This window comes from Balaenoptera physalus (genome assembly GCF_965194825.1).
Source record: "Balaenoptera physalus genome assembly, chromosome: 2".
NCBI classification, from domain to species: Eukaryota; Metazoa; Chordata; class Mammalia; order Artiodactyla; family Balaenopteridae; genus Balaenoptera; species Balaenoptera physalus.
This window is the reverse complement of record NC_138883.1, coordinates 75970269-75985262: the sequence shown is the minus strand read 5'-3', so window position 1 is coordinate 75985262 and position 14994 is coordinate 75970269. Positions and strand designations below refer to the sequence as shown.

The following is a 14994-nucleotide window of genomic DNA, read 5'->3' as shown; positions in this document are numbered from 1 at the left end:
CATAATCATAATAGCATACATGAATCCCACAATTATAATGATTCAAACCATTCACTAATAGGTGGAACTAACAGAGTTTTTTTAAATTATTAGTAGGCCTCACTAGGCATGGTGACCTCAGAAGTCTTTCTGAGTTTTCCTTATATTCTTATGATCTCCCTCTGCTACCCCATCCCTGCCACACACATACTTTAATGTGCTGATTCATTCCTTACCCTAAAAGAAGTTAGTTTTCTAGGGGGAAAATATTCTTATCTTTTTTTGTTCAGAAGAAGAGGAAGACACAGAAATTCTGACCAGAGAAGTGAAGATTATACACTCACTCTTTACCTAAGACTGGATCTGGGGCAAGTGTCTTATTCTAGAAGTTTCCTTGGAAGGGAAATGCTAAAGGGAAGAATGAGTGGATATCTGTTGGGGGTTCCCATAAGAGAGTTCGACGAAAAGAAAGGGCCCCTGGACTTCCCTGGCAGTCCAGTGGTTAGGTCTCTGCGCTTCCACTGCAGAGGGCATGGGGTTCCATACCTTGTCGGGGGAATTAAGATACTGCATGCCGCGTGGCATGGCCAAAACAAAAAAAGAAAGGAAGGATGCCTGGGTTCAACGCCTGAGAAGTTGCTTCTTGCACCAGATATCTCAGGGGCAGTGAGCTCAGGACACCGGCGCTATGCTGCATGGCATGTAACATGTGCGTTTGGCATGTACCTTTGTGTTTGCTACATTTAATTTAGGTCTTTGTTTCCCTTTTGTTAGTAAAGATAATTCCCAAAATGCCAAATGGATTTTCCATCCACACTGGGGTCTGTGGGCGTTAACGTGGGAGAGAGAAAATGAGACAGAAGTTAATGAAAACCTGCAGCAGAGTTCATGGGTCTCAAGCTTGATTTGATTAAACCTGGAAGAATTTTTTCAGAGAAGTGATTCTTTTATACCTCTAATAATAAATATGCTTAAAATGTTACTAGATTAGAATTATATTTTAAATAGTTGGTTTCTAAGTAACGACCAAACTTTAAAAATCATATTTGTTTTACAATTTTTTTAATTGAAGTACAGTTGATTTACAATGTTGTGCTAGTTTCTGGTGTACAGCAAAGTGATTCATATATATATAATATATATATGTATATATATATTCGTTTTCATATTCTTTTCCATTACGGTTTATTACAGGATATTGAATGTAGTTTCCTGTGCTATACAGTAGGACCTTGTAGTTTATTTTATTTATAGTAGTTTGTATCTGCTAATCCCAAACTCCTAATTTATCCCTCCCCTGCCCCCTTTCACCTTTGGTAACCATAAGTTTGTTTTCTATGTCTGTGAGTCTGTATCTGTTTTGTAAATAAGTTCATTTGTATCATATTTTAGGTTCCACTGTTTTACAATTTGTATGCATCAAGCACCACTATTTACAGAAAGCCATCCCTTTGACTGTCCTCCCCTGGATTGCTGGTGTCTGCATATAGAGGCCCTTATGGCTATGGAACCTTAAGGAGAGGCTTTCTGGACTCGGAATGCTCACTGGCATCAGGGAACAGATGCACATCACGGAAGAAGGTTTTCACAAATTTTCACATGGGCTAACTTCTTCCTTCTGCATCTTCATTCACAAGCCCCCTCAGTTCAGACTCTTCCCATCGTTCCAACAACCTGCATCCCAGAAGAAACATGAGAGTTTTATCAGGAAAAGAGTGGGAGTCAGCTTTCATGTTTACCCTGGAGAAGGAAGGCTACAGGAAGTTTCTTCATGTTTTTTTTTTTTTTTTCTTTGTAGGTCCTTGTGTCCTCAAGGTAAATGGCATGACATTTCCATCAGTATTTGAAAGCTTCTATCTGGCAAGGCTCTGTGACCTATGGGCACCATCAGTTCTGTTCAGAACTGTGTGTCCTCCCTCTTTTCAGGTTCACTGCCTAGTGGGACATGAAAATTACAGTGACAAGAGTAAACATGAGAAGGTAAAGATTCCCAGCACCCAAAGGAGATCATAAAATATTTCAAGAGCATTCTCCAAAATGTATCAGGAGTCATGGGGAAAAGGGGTTCCAGGGCCCAAACATTTGGGGATAAAGAACAAAATAAAGTTAAATAGAATTATAACAGAACTTTTCATATTTCTAACATGCATTGTAAATATCTTAGAACCAACTACGATAAGCAGATTGCTTAAACTCTCCTCAACCCACAGGAACTACTCTTTCTCCCCAGCAAAGCATCCAGAAAGGCTAGCGTTTCTGCAGTACTGGTCTTCTAAGATCCAAGGAGATTAGAGATCCTTAAAAGTCACTATCAGAAGAACAAAAAGGAAAAGAAATGAAGGTCAAAGGGAGAAATGGCTTTATTTACTTTTACCTCCTCTGAATGGCCTTAACAATGGTTTTAATTATTCTTTTCAAAGCCTTAACCTGTAACCACTGACTAATGTGAATCAGTAAACATGTTTGGTCCCTTAAGGCACCTTGTGGAAACTTCGTTCCTACAATACTGATCATCTAAGATAATGGGGAATTAAAGACCTTTGAGATGCACTATTCAGGGGAAGAAAAGAAATGCAAACCAAATGGATGTGATGGTTCCGTTTTAACTCCCCTGGTTGGTTCTACTGACTTTTTAGATAGCCCTCTATAAAGCCTTGTTAACCATAGGAGCCGAGCTCCAATGTGGGTTAGAATCAAACATTCCATCCCAGCCCCAGTTTTCAGAGGATTTGTTAGGATACCTAAAATACAAACTCATTTGCCAGCTTTTGCTCTGTCATGCCCCTATTTGACTGTTGGTCACACAGAAACCCCTGAGACAGGCCACTGAGTAAAAGAAGAAACCAGTTTTTGTCAGGATATGCTGGGCTGGCTAAAGAGCTAGTTCCCAAGGAGAGGGGCCAGGAGTCCAGAATAAGATGCCCGGTTGACTCAGGCTGATGTCAAAATTCCAGAAGAACCAAGCCAGTGGGAAGGCTGGTACTACTGGCTTTATAAGTGAGGTGGGAGCCATGGTAATGTGTGCAGTGAACAGTGGAGAGAAGGATCCTCTCCACAGCTGGAGGGTCTGGGCAACAGGAGCCAGCTCTCAATGGGAGAGCGCTGGTGAGACATTTGAATCTCTGGGGTTCTAGTCATGGCTCCAGTCCTAGAGGACAACTAGAGTTCAAAGCAGGAAACAGACAGATGATCACTGAGACATAGAACAGAAAGTAGGATAACATATAATTGGTAGAATATTCTGATTTATACATTTAATGACTTTTAGCGGACTCGATGTGCTGTGTCAGATGTACAGTATGTCCCTCCATTCATCAATCAAACATTTCTGAGCATGGACTCTGTGCCAGGTAACAGGGATTCAAAGACACACCCAGTCCCAGGGAGCCCCCAGTCCTGTGGACTTAACTCACTAGATGTGGCCACTCATCTGCCTCCATGCCTGGCGAGGCATGAGGAAGCTTCTGGAAGATTCACCTTCTCATGAAGTCTTCATTCGCGTTCCCTTATACCCTCCCTTCCCTCCTCCTTCTCTTTCTTCTTTTCTTCCTTTCAGATGTTCCATACCTGCTGGTCTATTTTAGTACACTTTATTACAGCACGTGTGTCCGTCTGCAACAATACATGCTGACCTAGAACATCCTAGAGACAATTACCTGGGGGTAATTGGGTATTGGTTTTTTCTTTTTTCTTTTTGGCTGCATTGGGTCTTCGTTGCTGCATGTGGGCTATCTCCAGTTGTGGTGAGCGGGGACTATTCTTTGTTGTGGAGCATGGGCTCTAGGCACATGGGCTTCAGTAGTTGTGGCACACAGGCTCAGTAGTTGTGGCGCACGGGCTTAGTTGCTCCGTGGCATGTGGGAATCTTCCCGGACCAGGGCTCGAACCCGTGTACCCTGCATTGGCAGGTGGATTCTTAACCACTGCACCACCAGGGAAGTCCCCGTAATTGGGTATTGTTAGTGGACCTTCACACATATTTGTGCTTTTGCTTAATAGACTTCCAGACTATTAGAGAATGTTAATCCTGGAGATCCTGATTTTTATTAGAGTTTCTAGACCTCTCTTTTAGAGAAATGCAGGAGCATCTGAATTCATCATCACCCACAATTAGTGAGAGCAAAGAGATGCATCCTAAGGGTGCTTACTTTCAAAATGATTCCAAACTTTCATAGAAATATTCTGTAATTTTATATAATTAGCTTACTTTCCAACTGCTAACAAAGATCTGTAGCACAGTCACTTCTAATTTTTGTCAACAGAGTGGCTCTCAGGAGTGTTGCCACTTGGTAGAAACTTCCCCATTCCCACTTCTTTGAGACTGAGGAAAAGATGCTCAGTCATCATACAAACCAGCCCTTTTTCTCAGTTCACCTTCCCCTGCTCCCCGTCACACACACACACACACACACACACACACACTAAAGACCTCCTTTAATTTAGACCAGGAGAAAACAGCTGAGGGTCCCAATGCATGGACCCCTCTATCTTTGCAGAAACTGCAGGATCTAACATTGGGATTCAAGGTGAATCTAATATTACAGCCTTCAGGATATAATAATAACTTCCTGTTCTCCCTATTCTGGTTCCTGGGGTGGGAAGAGCACAGAAATTTTCCAGTTAGAAAATTAAAGAATATACGCAAACAGGATATTTTGCTGAGACGTGAATTTTTCTTTCTTTTTCTGTACGTTCCTCATTCCCCTAGTTCCAAGTAGGAGCCGCACCCTTTGTATTTCCTTGGTTCAGGGATATCTGCTTTCTAAAGCTTCTGCTTTAGAAAATAAACATACTACTTCATGGAGAACAAAACCCAGTATTTTCGAGTTATAACTCAAAACTTCCAAAGCTATTTCCATGCACTATTCCCAGGAGTTTCACATACTGTCATGTAATTACAGTTTCCAATGTCCTTCATTTCTGTGTAGGTTTCTATTTCCACTTGGTGTCATTTTTCCTCTGCCTTAAGGACTTCCTTCAGGCAATGAATTCTTTTAGCTCTTGTATGTCTGAAAAAGTCTTTGTTTAATAAGTCTAATAAAACGACAGCTCTCATAAGTTTTATCAGTTTTAAAAGGTATAAATAAAATGTCAGAAATAAGATGTAAAAAGAGATGCTGTAAATATTAACAAAAGAATATGAACAACTTTGTGCCAATATATTTAAGCACTTTAGATGAAATGGATAAATTCCTAGGGGAAAAAAAAAACTTGCCAAAATGATCTCCGGAAGAACTAGGGATATCACTTATATGTGGAATCCAAAAAAATAATATGAATGAATGTATATGCAAAATAGAAACAGACTCACAGATATAGAAAACAATTTGTGGTTACTAAAGGTGAAAGGGAAGGGAGTAAGGACAAATTAGGGGTATGGGATTAACAGATACCAACTACTATGTATAAAATAGGTAAGCAATAGCACAGGGAATTATAGCCATTATCTTGTAATAACCTATAATGGAGTATAATCTGCAAAAATACTGAATCACTATGTTGTACACCTGAAACTAATATAATATTGTAAATCAACTATACTTCAATTTTTAAAAAAAAGGACTAGGGCTTCCCTGGTGGCGCAGTGGTTGAGAATCTGCCTGCCAATGCAGGGGACACGGGTTTGAGCCCTGGTCTGGGAAGATCCCACATGCCGCGGAGCAACTAGGCCCGTGAGGCACAACTACTGAGCCTGCGCGTCTGGAGCCTGTGCTCCGCAACAAGAGAAGCCACGATAGTGAGAGGGCCGCGCACCGCGATGAAGAGTGGCCCCCGCTTGCCGCAACTGGAGAAAGCCCTCGCACAGAAACGAAGACCCAACACAGCCAAAAATAAATAAATAAATACATAATAATTAAAAATGAATATCTGCTAAAAAAAAAAAAAGAATAAATAAAGGAACTCCAGTTTAAAAAAAAAAAAAAGACTAGAAAACTCAGCATGTCTATAACCATTAAAGAAATTGAAATAGAAGTTAAAAATAGTCTCAAAGAAAGTATCAGGGCCAAACAGCCTTACAGATGAGTTCTGTAAATAATAAAATAGCATATAATTCGAATTACAGAAAATAGAGAAAGAGGGAATATTCCTCAACTCATTTCTGAAGGCTAACATAGAATCTGGATACCAAAATCAAACAAGACAGTTCCAAAAAAAAAATTTCAGACCAATTTCATTCATGAACATAAATGCAAAAAACAAGAACAAAAAAAGACAAAAAAAAACCCTTAAATATTAGCAAGCTAAATTCAGTGATTAAAAAAAGAAAATTTAGCATAACCAATATGAGTTTATCCCAAAGTTGGTTTAATATTCTAAAATCAATTAATGCAATTCACCCCATTCACTGATTAGGAGAGAAATACTATACGATTTTATCATTACATGAAGACAAATCTTCAATAAAATTCACAATGCATTCAAGAGTGGAAACTAGGAGTAGAAGGGAAGGAAACTTTCCCAACCTGAAAGTGAAAGTCTACGGATATCCACAGCACCAAAAGCATCTACCACAATGGCCCTTTAACATTTTATTGAAAACATTTTTATAGCAAGCATTAAGTGTGGAAGGTCACAAACGACTGTAACACAACTACAGCTCCTGGCTTCAGGGGAGAAGATGAAAATAAGAGTATCCAGTTTTGTCACCATTATTCCAGGAGGGTAAAATCCCCAGTCTACTCCATGAGCACCTAGCCAATCAGTCCATGGATGGCTGCCCTAGAGTCAGGTGCCCTCCTTTGATTCAAAGCCCTGTCACCATTTTGATGGAGTCTCAGAGAACATGGTCATCTATGGCTGCTCCTTCTTGTGGGTAGAAAAACTTCCTTCAGAAGAGGATTGTATATATATATATATATATATACATACATATATATATACACCCACACACACATATATATGTATATATATGTATATAATGGATTCCAAGAAAGAAATAGGCTCTTTTTTTCCAGTGCAGCCAAACTGCAAAGCTTATAACACAAGTAGGTGCTCTGTACAGATCTTACTTCCTCTATATCCGCGGTGCTAGAATGTAAATCTGTAGGCAAGTTAAATACTAAAGAGTACGAGAGCGTGAAAGTTATGGTAAACTCAGAAATCTGTTTTTTTGAAAGTTAGGCTGTATTTATGCTGGCTGAATGTTCTGTTTAATCACCTGTTATCCTCCATTGTCGTGTCGGTAACCAAGAAGCTTCCAAGCCATCTCTCCCTGTCTTGAGAGGAACCCGGAAAGCAGCTCTGGTCTCTGTTTGGCCCGGGGTCTCAGGTGGCGCAGCGCCCCCTGCGGGTCAGTTGAGGCGGCGCCGGCGAGAGACGCCGAAGGGACCGCTTGGTGTGGGAGTCGCCCGGCTCCGTGCCACCTCTCCTCCAGGTAGCGGCTCCTTCCCGTGCTGTGTCCCCCGCATCAGGGGTCTGTTTTTATAAAGGAAGCGGGTTTCCCTCACGGGAGTCGTCCCAAATCCCTTCCGCAGGAGCCCGCAGGGGAGAAGGGAGCCGAAGGTCCCGCAGGAGGACCCTGCGAGGCGGGCCACTCGGGGCTGCCCAGGGCCAGCGCCATCGGGAGTTCTTATTAGAGCAGCTCGTGGGCAAATCAGCCCAGCCAGCCCGGCTTGTGTAGCCGCTCCGGGGGAGCAAGGCTTTTCCAGAGGTAGATTCCCTTTGCGAGGTAGCAGGGCTTTCTCCCCAACTCCCCAGCCGCATCTTGTCCTACACCCAAAAAACCGACTCCGTGGCAGGAGTGTGGGGTGGAGCGTGGAGTCAGGGTCGGGGGAGAGGCTGTGAGAGAGATGCTCGTGACTGGGAACAATGAGGGATCCAGATGCAAGAGAAGAAGCGTTTACAGGGAAGACTTTGGCAGGGCTTCAAAGATCTGGAGGTGTAGGGTGCAAGTCACTGGGCTTCCCACGTCAGGGCCGGTGGAAGACTAGCCGTCCAGGTGAACAGGGCCCCCCTCCTCACAGCCCACGCGGATGGGCCTGGTGGAGTCCTTCTTACAGCAGTGGCAGTGCGGGGGCCGGCTGCCTGCTTTGGCAAAGCAGTCGGTGACGCTGACATCGTGAGCACCGTTGTGGCAGCTTTGCAAGGAGCTGCTCTGCTGGTACAGGGCACAGATGGAGTTCTCAGAAATCTGCTCTGGTGGCCAAATCCTCGTGAATGAGGGTGTTGATCTGCTTGCACCTACCCCTCCGGATCAGCCACCGTCGCCTCATCATCACGTCACAGTACCGGTGGTGTCCTCCAGGGACTCATGACCTGGGGTTGTCTGTACACCTTCTTGAGAAGGGCAGGCCTGGAGTGAAGACAATTGGCCCCAGGAGGAGGAGGAGAAGAAGGGTCCACATCAGATTCATGTTCCCTGTGAAAGCAGGTCGAGGAAGAGTGGGGTCAGGGAGCAGGCTATGGTCCCTTGCCCCCAAGATACCTATTGTATTTCTAAGAACTCTCAGCCCAAACACTTCATGTCCCCGCTGGCCCCTATCTACACTTCTTCTTGTACTCACAGCAACTACTGTTCTCACATTCTCCTTCCACCTCACACTCCTTCTTTTCTCTGGGTAAGAAGTGAGAAGAGAAGAGAAGGACTTGTGAAGAAAGGAGGTGCCTACCACCCACTCACCCCTTTATAGGCCTGACATACAAAGGTATTTTCAAACTCCGAAGTGATTTTTGCTCCTCACTTGAGTAGTTAACCTAAAAAAGTGTTTGCATCTATCAGCCACCTGATTCCACAGCCTATGAATGAAGTAGGTGTCCCTGCCAAACCTTTTCTACAGTAGGTGAGCTCACTACTAATCCATATGCCTCGCATCTTAGAAAATATTTCCACTTCCTTAAATACATATGCCTGTTTTAAATGCTGTTAAAAAGAAAATGGAAGCATTTCAGTTCTAAGAGAGTAGACTTATGTTTTCCCCACAGATTCCTCTGCCTCAGAATAAAAATTCCTGGCTCCTGAGGGCTTCCCTGCTGGCGCAGTGGTGAAGACACTGTGCTCCCAATGCAGGGGGCCCAGGTTCGATCCCTGGTCAGGGAACTAGATCCCACATGCCACAACTAAGGAGCCTGCATGCTGCAGTAAGACCCAGCATCTTACTTATAAATAAATATTCTTAAAAAAATTCCTGGCTCTTCTATGTATAGGGCCTGTCATCATGAAACTTCCCAACTAGTGCCCAGGGAGTCTGAGTAAAGACTGAGTGTATATTCTGACTCTTTTACTGAATACCTGGGAGTCCCAGGGCAGGGTTTTTGCAGAGCAGATGACAACCACAGAGATAGATATGTCCCTTTCAGTGGTGGATACTCCTAGCAGAAATGGAACCTCCGTTGCCTTCCCTCCTTCCTCTAATCCTATAGGAATTACATTGTGGATATTTTCTTCCCAGACCTTAAAGGGAAGGCCATATGGAAAACTCTCAGTTCTGTCAATGATCTTTTTTTTTTTTTAATTATTTTATTTATTTGTTTATTTTTGGCTGTGTTGGGTCTTCGTTTCTGTGCGGGGGCTTTCTCTAGTTGCTGCGAGCGGGGGCCACTCTTCATCGCGGTGCGCGGGCCTCTCACTGTCACGGCCCCTCTTGTAGCGGAGCACCAGCTCCAGATGCACAGGCTCAGTAGTTGTGGCTCATGGGCCCAGTTGCTCCGTGGCATGTGGGATCTTCCCAGATCAGGGCTCGAACCTATGTCCCCAGCATTGGCAGGCAGATTCTCAACCACTGCGCCACCAGGGAAGCCCCTGTCGATGATCTTAAACAGATTGCCTAGTAGGACTAATTTCATGTTTACTATTTCACACCCACAGTCTTTACCAGCATCACACAGAGTACCTATGACACCACCGCACATATGAAGAAAAAAACCTGCAGTTTGGTGACTGTCGCTAGCTTGCTATTATTGGAGGTGGGCAAATCACCTCATCCTTATACTCTAAAGTGAAGGTTATAGACTAAAGATCTTTTTCACCTCAATCATTCTCTGTCTTTCACTCCCTAACTAAGCATTACTTGTGTGTATGAGTCCATGTGTGATTTTCTGTGTGTACATATTGTTTTGTACATGATCAGGTAAGCAGAAATATTTTGTTTGCAAGTTGGGTTTCCATTTGAGAACTGTTAATCCAATTAAATCTAATTTTTCTTAAAAACAGTTGTTAATGAATTTAGGCAAAAAAAAAAAATCCATCTCTTTTATGTAAAGATTACATTCTTTTTGTCTTCACAATTTAAACTGTGAATGTTCTTATTATGGGAGAAGCTGCCTGAGACGTGGGTCTGCATTTCAGTAAGGTAAGGGAAGAAATAGCACATACGCCTGTCCAGAGCTCCAAAATCAGTTATGTTAGGGGACCTGCTAATGAAGGTGGTGGCAGGGGCACATACAGTCAATCAACAAGTTGTAATATAAGTAGATTTCATAGGTCTTATCTTGATAGGTCTCCCTGGCAGATAGGCCTCAGAAGCCTTTTGTCTGATTAGGCAACAGAGCAAAAGCTGACTGACAGCTGGCAGGAAACTGAGTTGAGATCTAATAACTAGATCTCAATATCCTTTATAATTGGCCAAGAAAAGAGGAACTGCCTTTTTTGGAACTTCACTATGCTTAGCTATTCTTGTTTAATTCACACCATAGTTCTAACAAGTATGTGTTATTATTTGCAGGTTTCACAATTTCGTGTGTTCATGGCTCTGCATAACTGGCCATTGGGCTTAAAGAATCCAACCCTTTGGCCAAGTGGTACATATAGGGTCTCATTTCTCAGAATTAGTAGAGCTCGGATTCAAATCAAGGTCTTTACCTGACCTTAACTTTTTGAAGAGGGTATGTGGCAGGCCGCAGGACAAGCAAAGATTTAGAAATTCATTCAACATGAAAAAAACTTGTCTTTGTATTGAGGGAAAAGTTACCTTTGTAGTGAGAGACTAACCTAGTCGTCTGAAAACAACCAAGAGGAAAAAGCACATTACCTAAAATTATTAGTTGTGATTAGTGGCAGTTACTGAATGATATGTAGATTAGCCAACAAAAATTTCTATGAAGAGATTTAGTGTAAGGTAAATATGCATAGAGGAAAGCTATGGATGAACCAATCAGGAAAAGCATAGAAGGTGTGCTCCAAATACAATTTTAAAGGTGGACCATGGTTGCAGATTGGGCATGATATTGGGTGAGTCTCTTCTCGGGACGCTTGTGATAAGCGTGATGGGCAGTATCTGAGTGAACAGACAGGATGTGATCAGTAGGTAGGAGTAGAGTGAGTGAAAACCCCTGAACTATTGCCACCTTCAACAGAGGTGGGAACTACTCAGCTCTAGTTGATCCCTTGTGGTAATGGAGATTCAGTGCACCGACAACATCTCCCGATTTTTAAAGGTAAGACAGGAATGCAAATTTTTATGTGAACTATCCCAACTTGAAGTGTTAATATTCCAAAACCCACTATTAAAAGTAAAACTATATGCTGATCAAGAACAGGTTTTGAGCCAGATGCACTCCCTGTGACTGCAGTGTATGATTTTTAGTTCATATTATAGACACTTGAGTACAGGTCCTTCTACCCAGGGTGGTTGTCGGTATCACAGAAGGGCTAAACTACACCTAATTCATTTTTACATCCTCATCTCTCATGAAAATGCTTTCCACAAAATATACATGAAAAAAAAAAACTTACTTCATGGTAAAAGATATTAATGCCTTTTAGGCAGAACAAGATTTCAGGCAGAATCCTATTAGCACTGCACTGAGTCCTGTCCAGGTCACCATTATGTCCATGTTTACATAATGACATCAGTGGTAAAATAATTGCATTTCCACATGACAGAAATATAAAAAGGTAGTTTAAAAAAATGTGGATTAATTTTCTTGGAAGGTTGTACAGTGTCATTTGAGGACCTAATCCAGTTTCCTTTTTTTAAATTTTATTTATTTGTTTGTTTGTTTGTTTATTGGCTGCGTCAGGTCTTCGTTGCTGTGCGCGGGCTTTCTCTAGTTGCAGCCAGAGTGCGCCACTGAGCCATCAGGGAAGCCCCAGTTTTCTAACTAAGAGGTTAGACCAGGGATTTAATATCTCTTATCTGGAGGCCTTTCCTACCTTGATGCACTTTCCCTGTCTGTACAATGTCCCACACCATCTTCTTAGCCTAGAATGCTCATTTATTCCCTAAAGTCCCTAAACTCTGCTTATCCTTTATGGGCCAGCTCAAATGGACATTTCTTCTGGAAGCCTTTCTTATCCCATGAGGCCAAGTAAGACCCTTCATCCTCAGGGTCCCCATAAAACCATCTTCACACAGTGTTATTACCTCTATCACATAGTAATAAAATTATTATAGGTCTACAATTATTTTCCTCTGCTTCTCTGAGAACCAAGAGTATGTTTCATGCATCAAGTTACATACTATGACTTCCATAATTTCAGGAATACAGTGTCCTATCCATTGATGCTCATTTTATAAATTAAAAAATTTTTTTCCTGTTAACATCAAGAAATGAAATGTACTAGTAAGATAAATGACAACTCTAGGACAGACTGTTTTGTAGAAAATAGCACAGATTGAAAAGAACACAGGAATTCAAGCTCTAGCTTGGAATCCCTTACATGACACCAAATGTTCATTCTCTGGCAGATTTTACAGACTTTCTTCTGGGTGTTTTTAGGTCATGCTACTTCACAGGAAGTGAAGGCAAAAACTGCGCCAGGGTAAAAACAAGAGAAAGTGAATTCAATGCATAGGAAGCAGAAAAAAAAAAAATGACAACAACAATAACAAAAAGTCATAGATTTGTCACAAGCTAATTACTTATAGGATTTTGAGCAGTGAGAAATTCAGAGCTCAAGTTTCCACCACAGGGAAGTGAGGAGATAAAGAACATTTGGGTGAGAAGGAACCAGGGTGATTACTAAAATGAAAGGGGTGCCTGGGTTCCTCTGGTGCAAACAAGCCTCCTGGCTCTATTTGTTCTGAGTACCAGGCCTGCCTTCATGTACTTCAGTCTTTCAATGTGTTGCCCCCAAGTTGAGTTATAAAATCTATAGCCATTCTGGGACTTCCCTAGTGGCGCAGTGGTTAAGAATCCGCCTGCCAATGCAGGGGACACCGGTTGGAGCCCTGGTCCGGGAAGATCCCACATGCTGCAGAGCAACTAAGCCCATGTGCCACAACTACTAAGCCTGAGCTCTAGAGCCCGTGAGCCACAACTCTTGAGCCCTTGTGCCACAACTACGGAAGCCCACGTGCCTAGAGCCCATGCTCCGCAACAAAAGAAGCCACCGCAATGAGAAGCCCGTGCACCGCAACGAAGAGTAGCCCCCACTCGCTGCAACTAGAGAAAGCCCATGCGCAGCAACAATGACCCAATGCAGCCAAATAAATAAATAAAAATAAAAAATCTATGGCCATTCTGCAGCCAGTGATATTTTTCATTTAGGAAATCCAGACCCAGTGGCAGAGCTCTGCCCTGCACAGGATGCCTGGAATTAGATTTGTTACAACAGAAGCAGCAGTGGTTCATCCCTGGGTACGCATTGATCAGCAAATGATAAAACAAAGGGCTCATTGCATAAGTGGACCATGTCCTAATCTGTGCGTTTCTTCATATCCTAGATTCAGAGCCCTCCTTGTTCTGCTCGCCCCACCCACAGGGGCTGCTCTATAACTCCAGTCCCAAGAACTGGGGGGAAACCAGCTGCCCCTGAGCGCCAGGACCACCAGCTGGATCTGTTCTCACAGGAGCCACAGCAGAGATACTGGGTAAGACAATGAGCCCCAGACCTGGAACAGGAGAGACAGCAATGAAGCAGCAACTGGGGGAGCGGTGAGCTGAAGTTAGTGCCCAGGACACATGACAGACTTCGGGGAGCAGAGGGGAGAGGAGCTAGAACCACAGTGACAGCAGGGTGTCTGCAGGGTGAGTGAGGAGGGAGTGCGTTATTTGTGGGCCGGGATGCAGAAGATACCCTTCTTTTCACAGGAAACATGGTTCCAATACAGCAGAATGCCCGGCTTCCTCTCTTTTTGCTGCTGGGGCTCTTGGGAATGGTGATCTCACTCCATGCCCAACCTCCTAATTTAACCTGGGCTCGGTGGTTTGAGATTCAGCACATAAATATGGCCCACCCTCAATGCAATGATGCAATGCGGGTGGTTAACCGTTACAGAATGGTATGCAAAAATCAAAATACTTTTCTCCACACAACGTTTGCTGAAGTAGCTCGTGTTTGTACCACCGGAAATGTACGCTGCCCTTCATCACGCAGGATGAATTGTCATGCTAGCTCAGTTCAAGTGCCTGTAACCTACTGCAACCTCACAAGAAATGCACCACGTTATATGGACTGCCGTATAACGTGGTGCATTTCTTCATCGTTGCGTGTGAGAACAGATCACCATGGGACAATGCCGCATACCCCGTGGTTCCAGTTCACTTGGATGCGATCATCTAAACTCTGGGCCAGCACTTTGGGCCGTGCTCATCTGCCAAGCACCACAGTCCTGTCCCACCATCCACCCCAGATATCAGCATCAGTCCTCATCTCACCAGCCTCCAGGTCCCTTTAAGCTTTGCTCAGCTGAAGCTCCTTGTGCACGCACAGTAAACTTTACAGAATTACCTACAAGGCTCCGTGTGTCTGTCTGTGCTCTTCTATCATGTAGTTACATTCTGGTCTAGAGGCTTTTCCCCTTCTTCTAATCTGAGATTTGTGGGAAATAAATAGATGTGAGGATAAGAGGCTCCTTGTGTCATGAAGTTGTGCAGACTTTTCCTTCTCTCTGCTTTAGGCCAGGAAGCTGAGGCTTCCTCTCATAGCTGCCTATTTCAATACCAGGAGGCAAAGAGCCCCCAGTAAGTAGAAACAAATGTATTTGATTCTGATTTAAGAACCATACATTTTATGATAAAAGAGAACGATACGGTGTAAAAACAAAAAGAAAGGGGGAAATGCCATAATTGTGATAAGACCGAAAGAAAAAAGCAAATTTTAGCCCCAGAGATTTGTTTTTAAATAAGTGTATC

At 43.1% G+C, this 14994-nt stretch overlaps 1 protein-coding gene and 1 long non-coding RNA gene across 7 annotated transcripts in view; one reads left to right on the top strand and one right to left on the bottom strand.

Annotated features, from left to right (window-relative positions):
- The window catches only part of LOC309656286, a 74738-nt gene that overhangs the window by 15002 nt on the left and 44742 nt on the right, over positions 1 to 14994 (bottom strand). For 5 of the 6 annotated variants that reach the window (XR_014261246.1, XR_014261248.1, XR_014261249.1 and 2 more), the window contains one exon: positions 3349 to 8338. This is a non-coding gene — a long non-coding RNA (uncharacterized lncRNA). Of the gene's footprint in view, positions 1 to 3348; positions 8339 to 14994 lie in introns of those variants that run through there. The other variant, XR_014261247.1, reaches the window with a different exon arrangement.
- On the top strand, positions 8348 to 14589 carry LOC309656267 (non-secretory ribonuclease-like). Its single transcript, XM_082452561.1, is given in 3 exon segments — positions 8348 to 13730; positions 13951 to 14316; positions 14319 to 14589. Coding segments are annotated over 2 exon segments (465 nt in total). The 5' UTR covers positions 8348 to 13730; positions 13951 to 13955; the 3' UTR covers positions 14423 to 14589.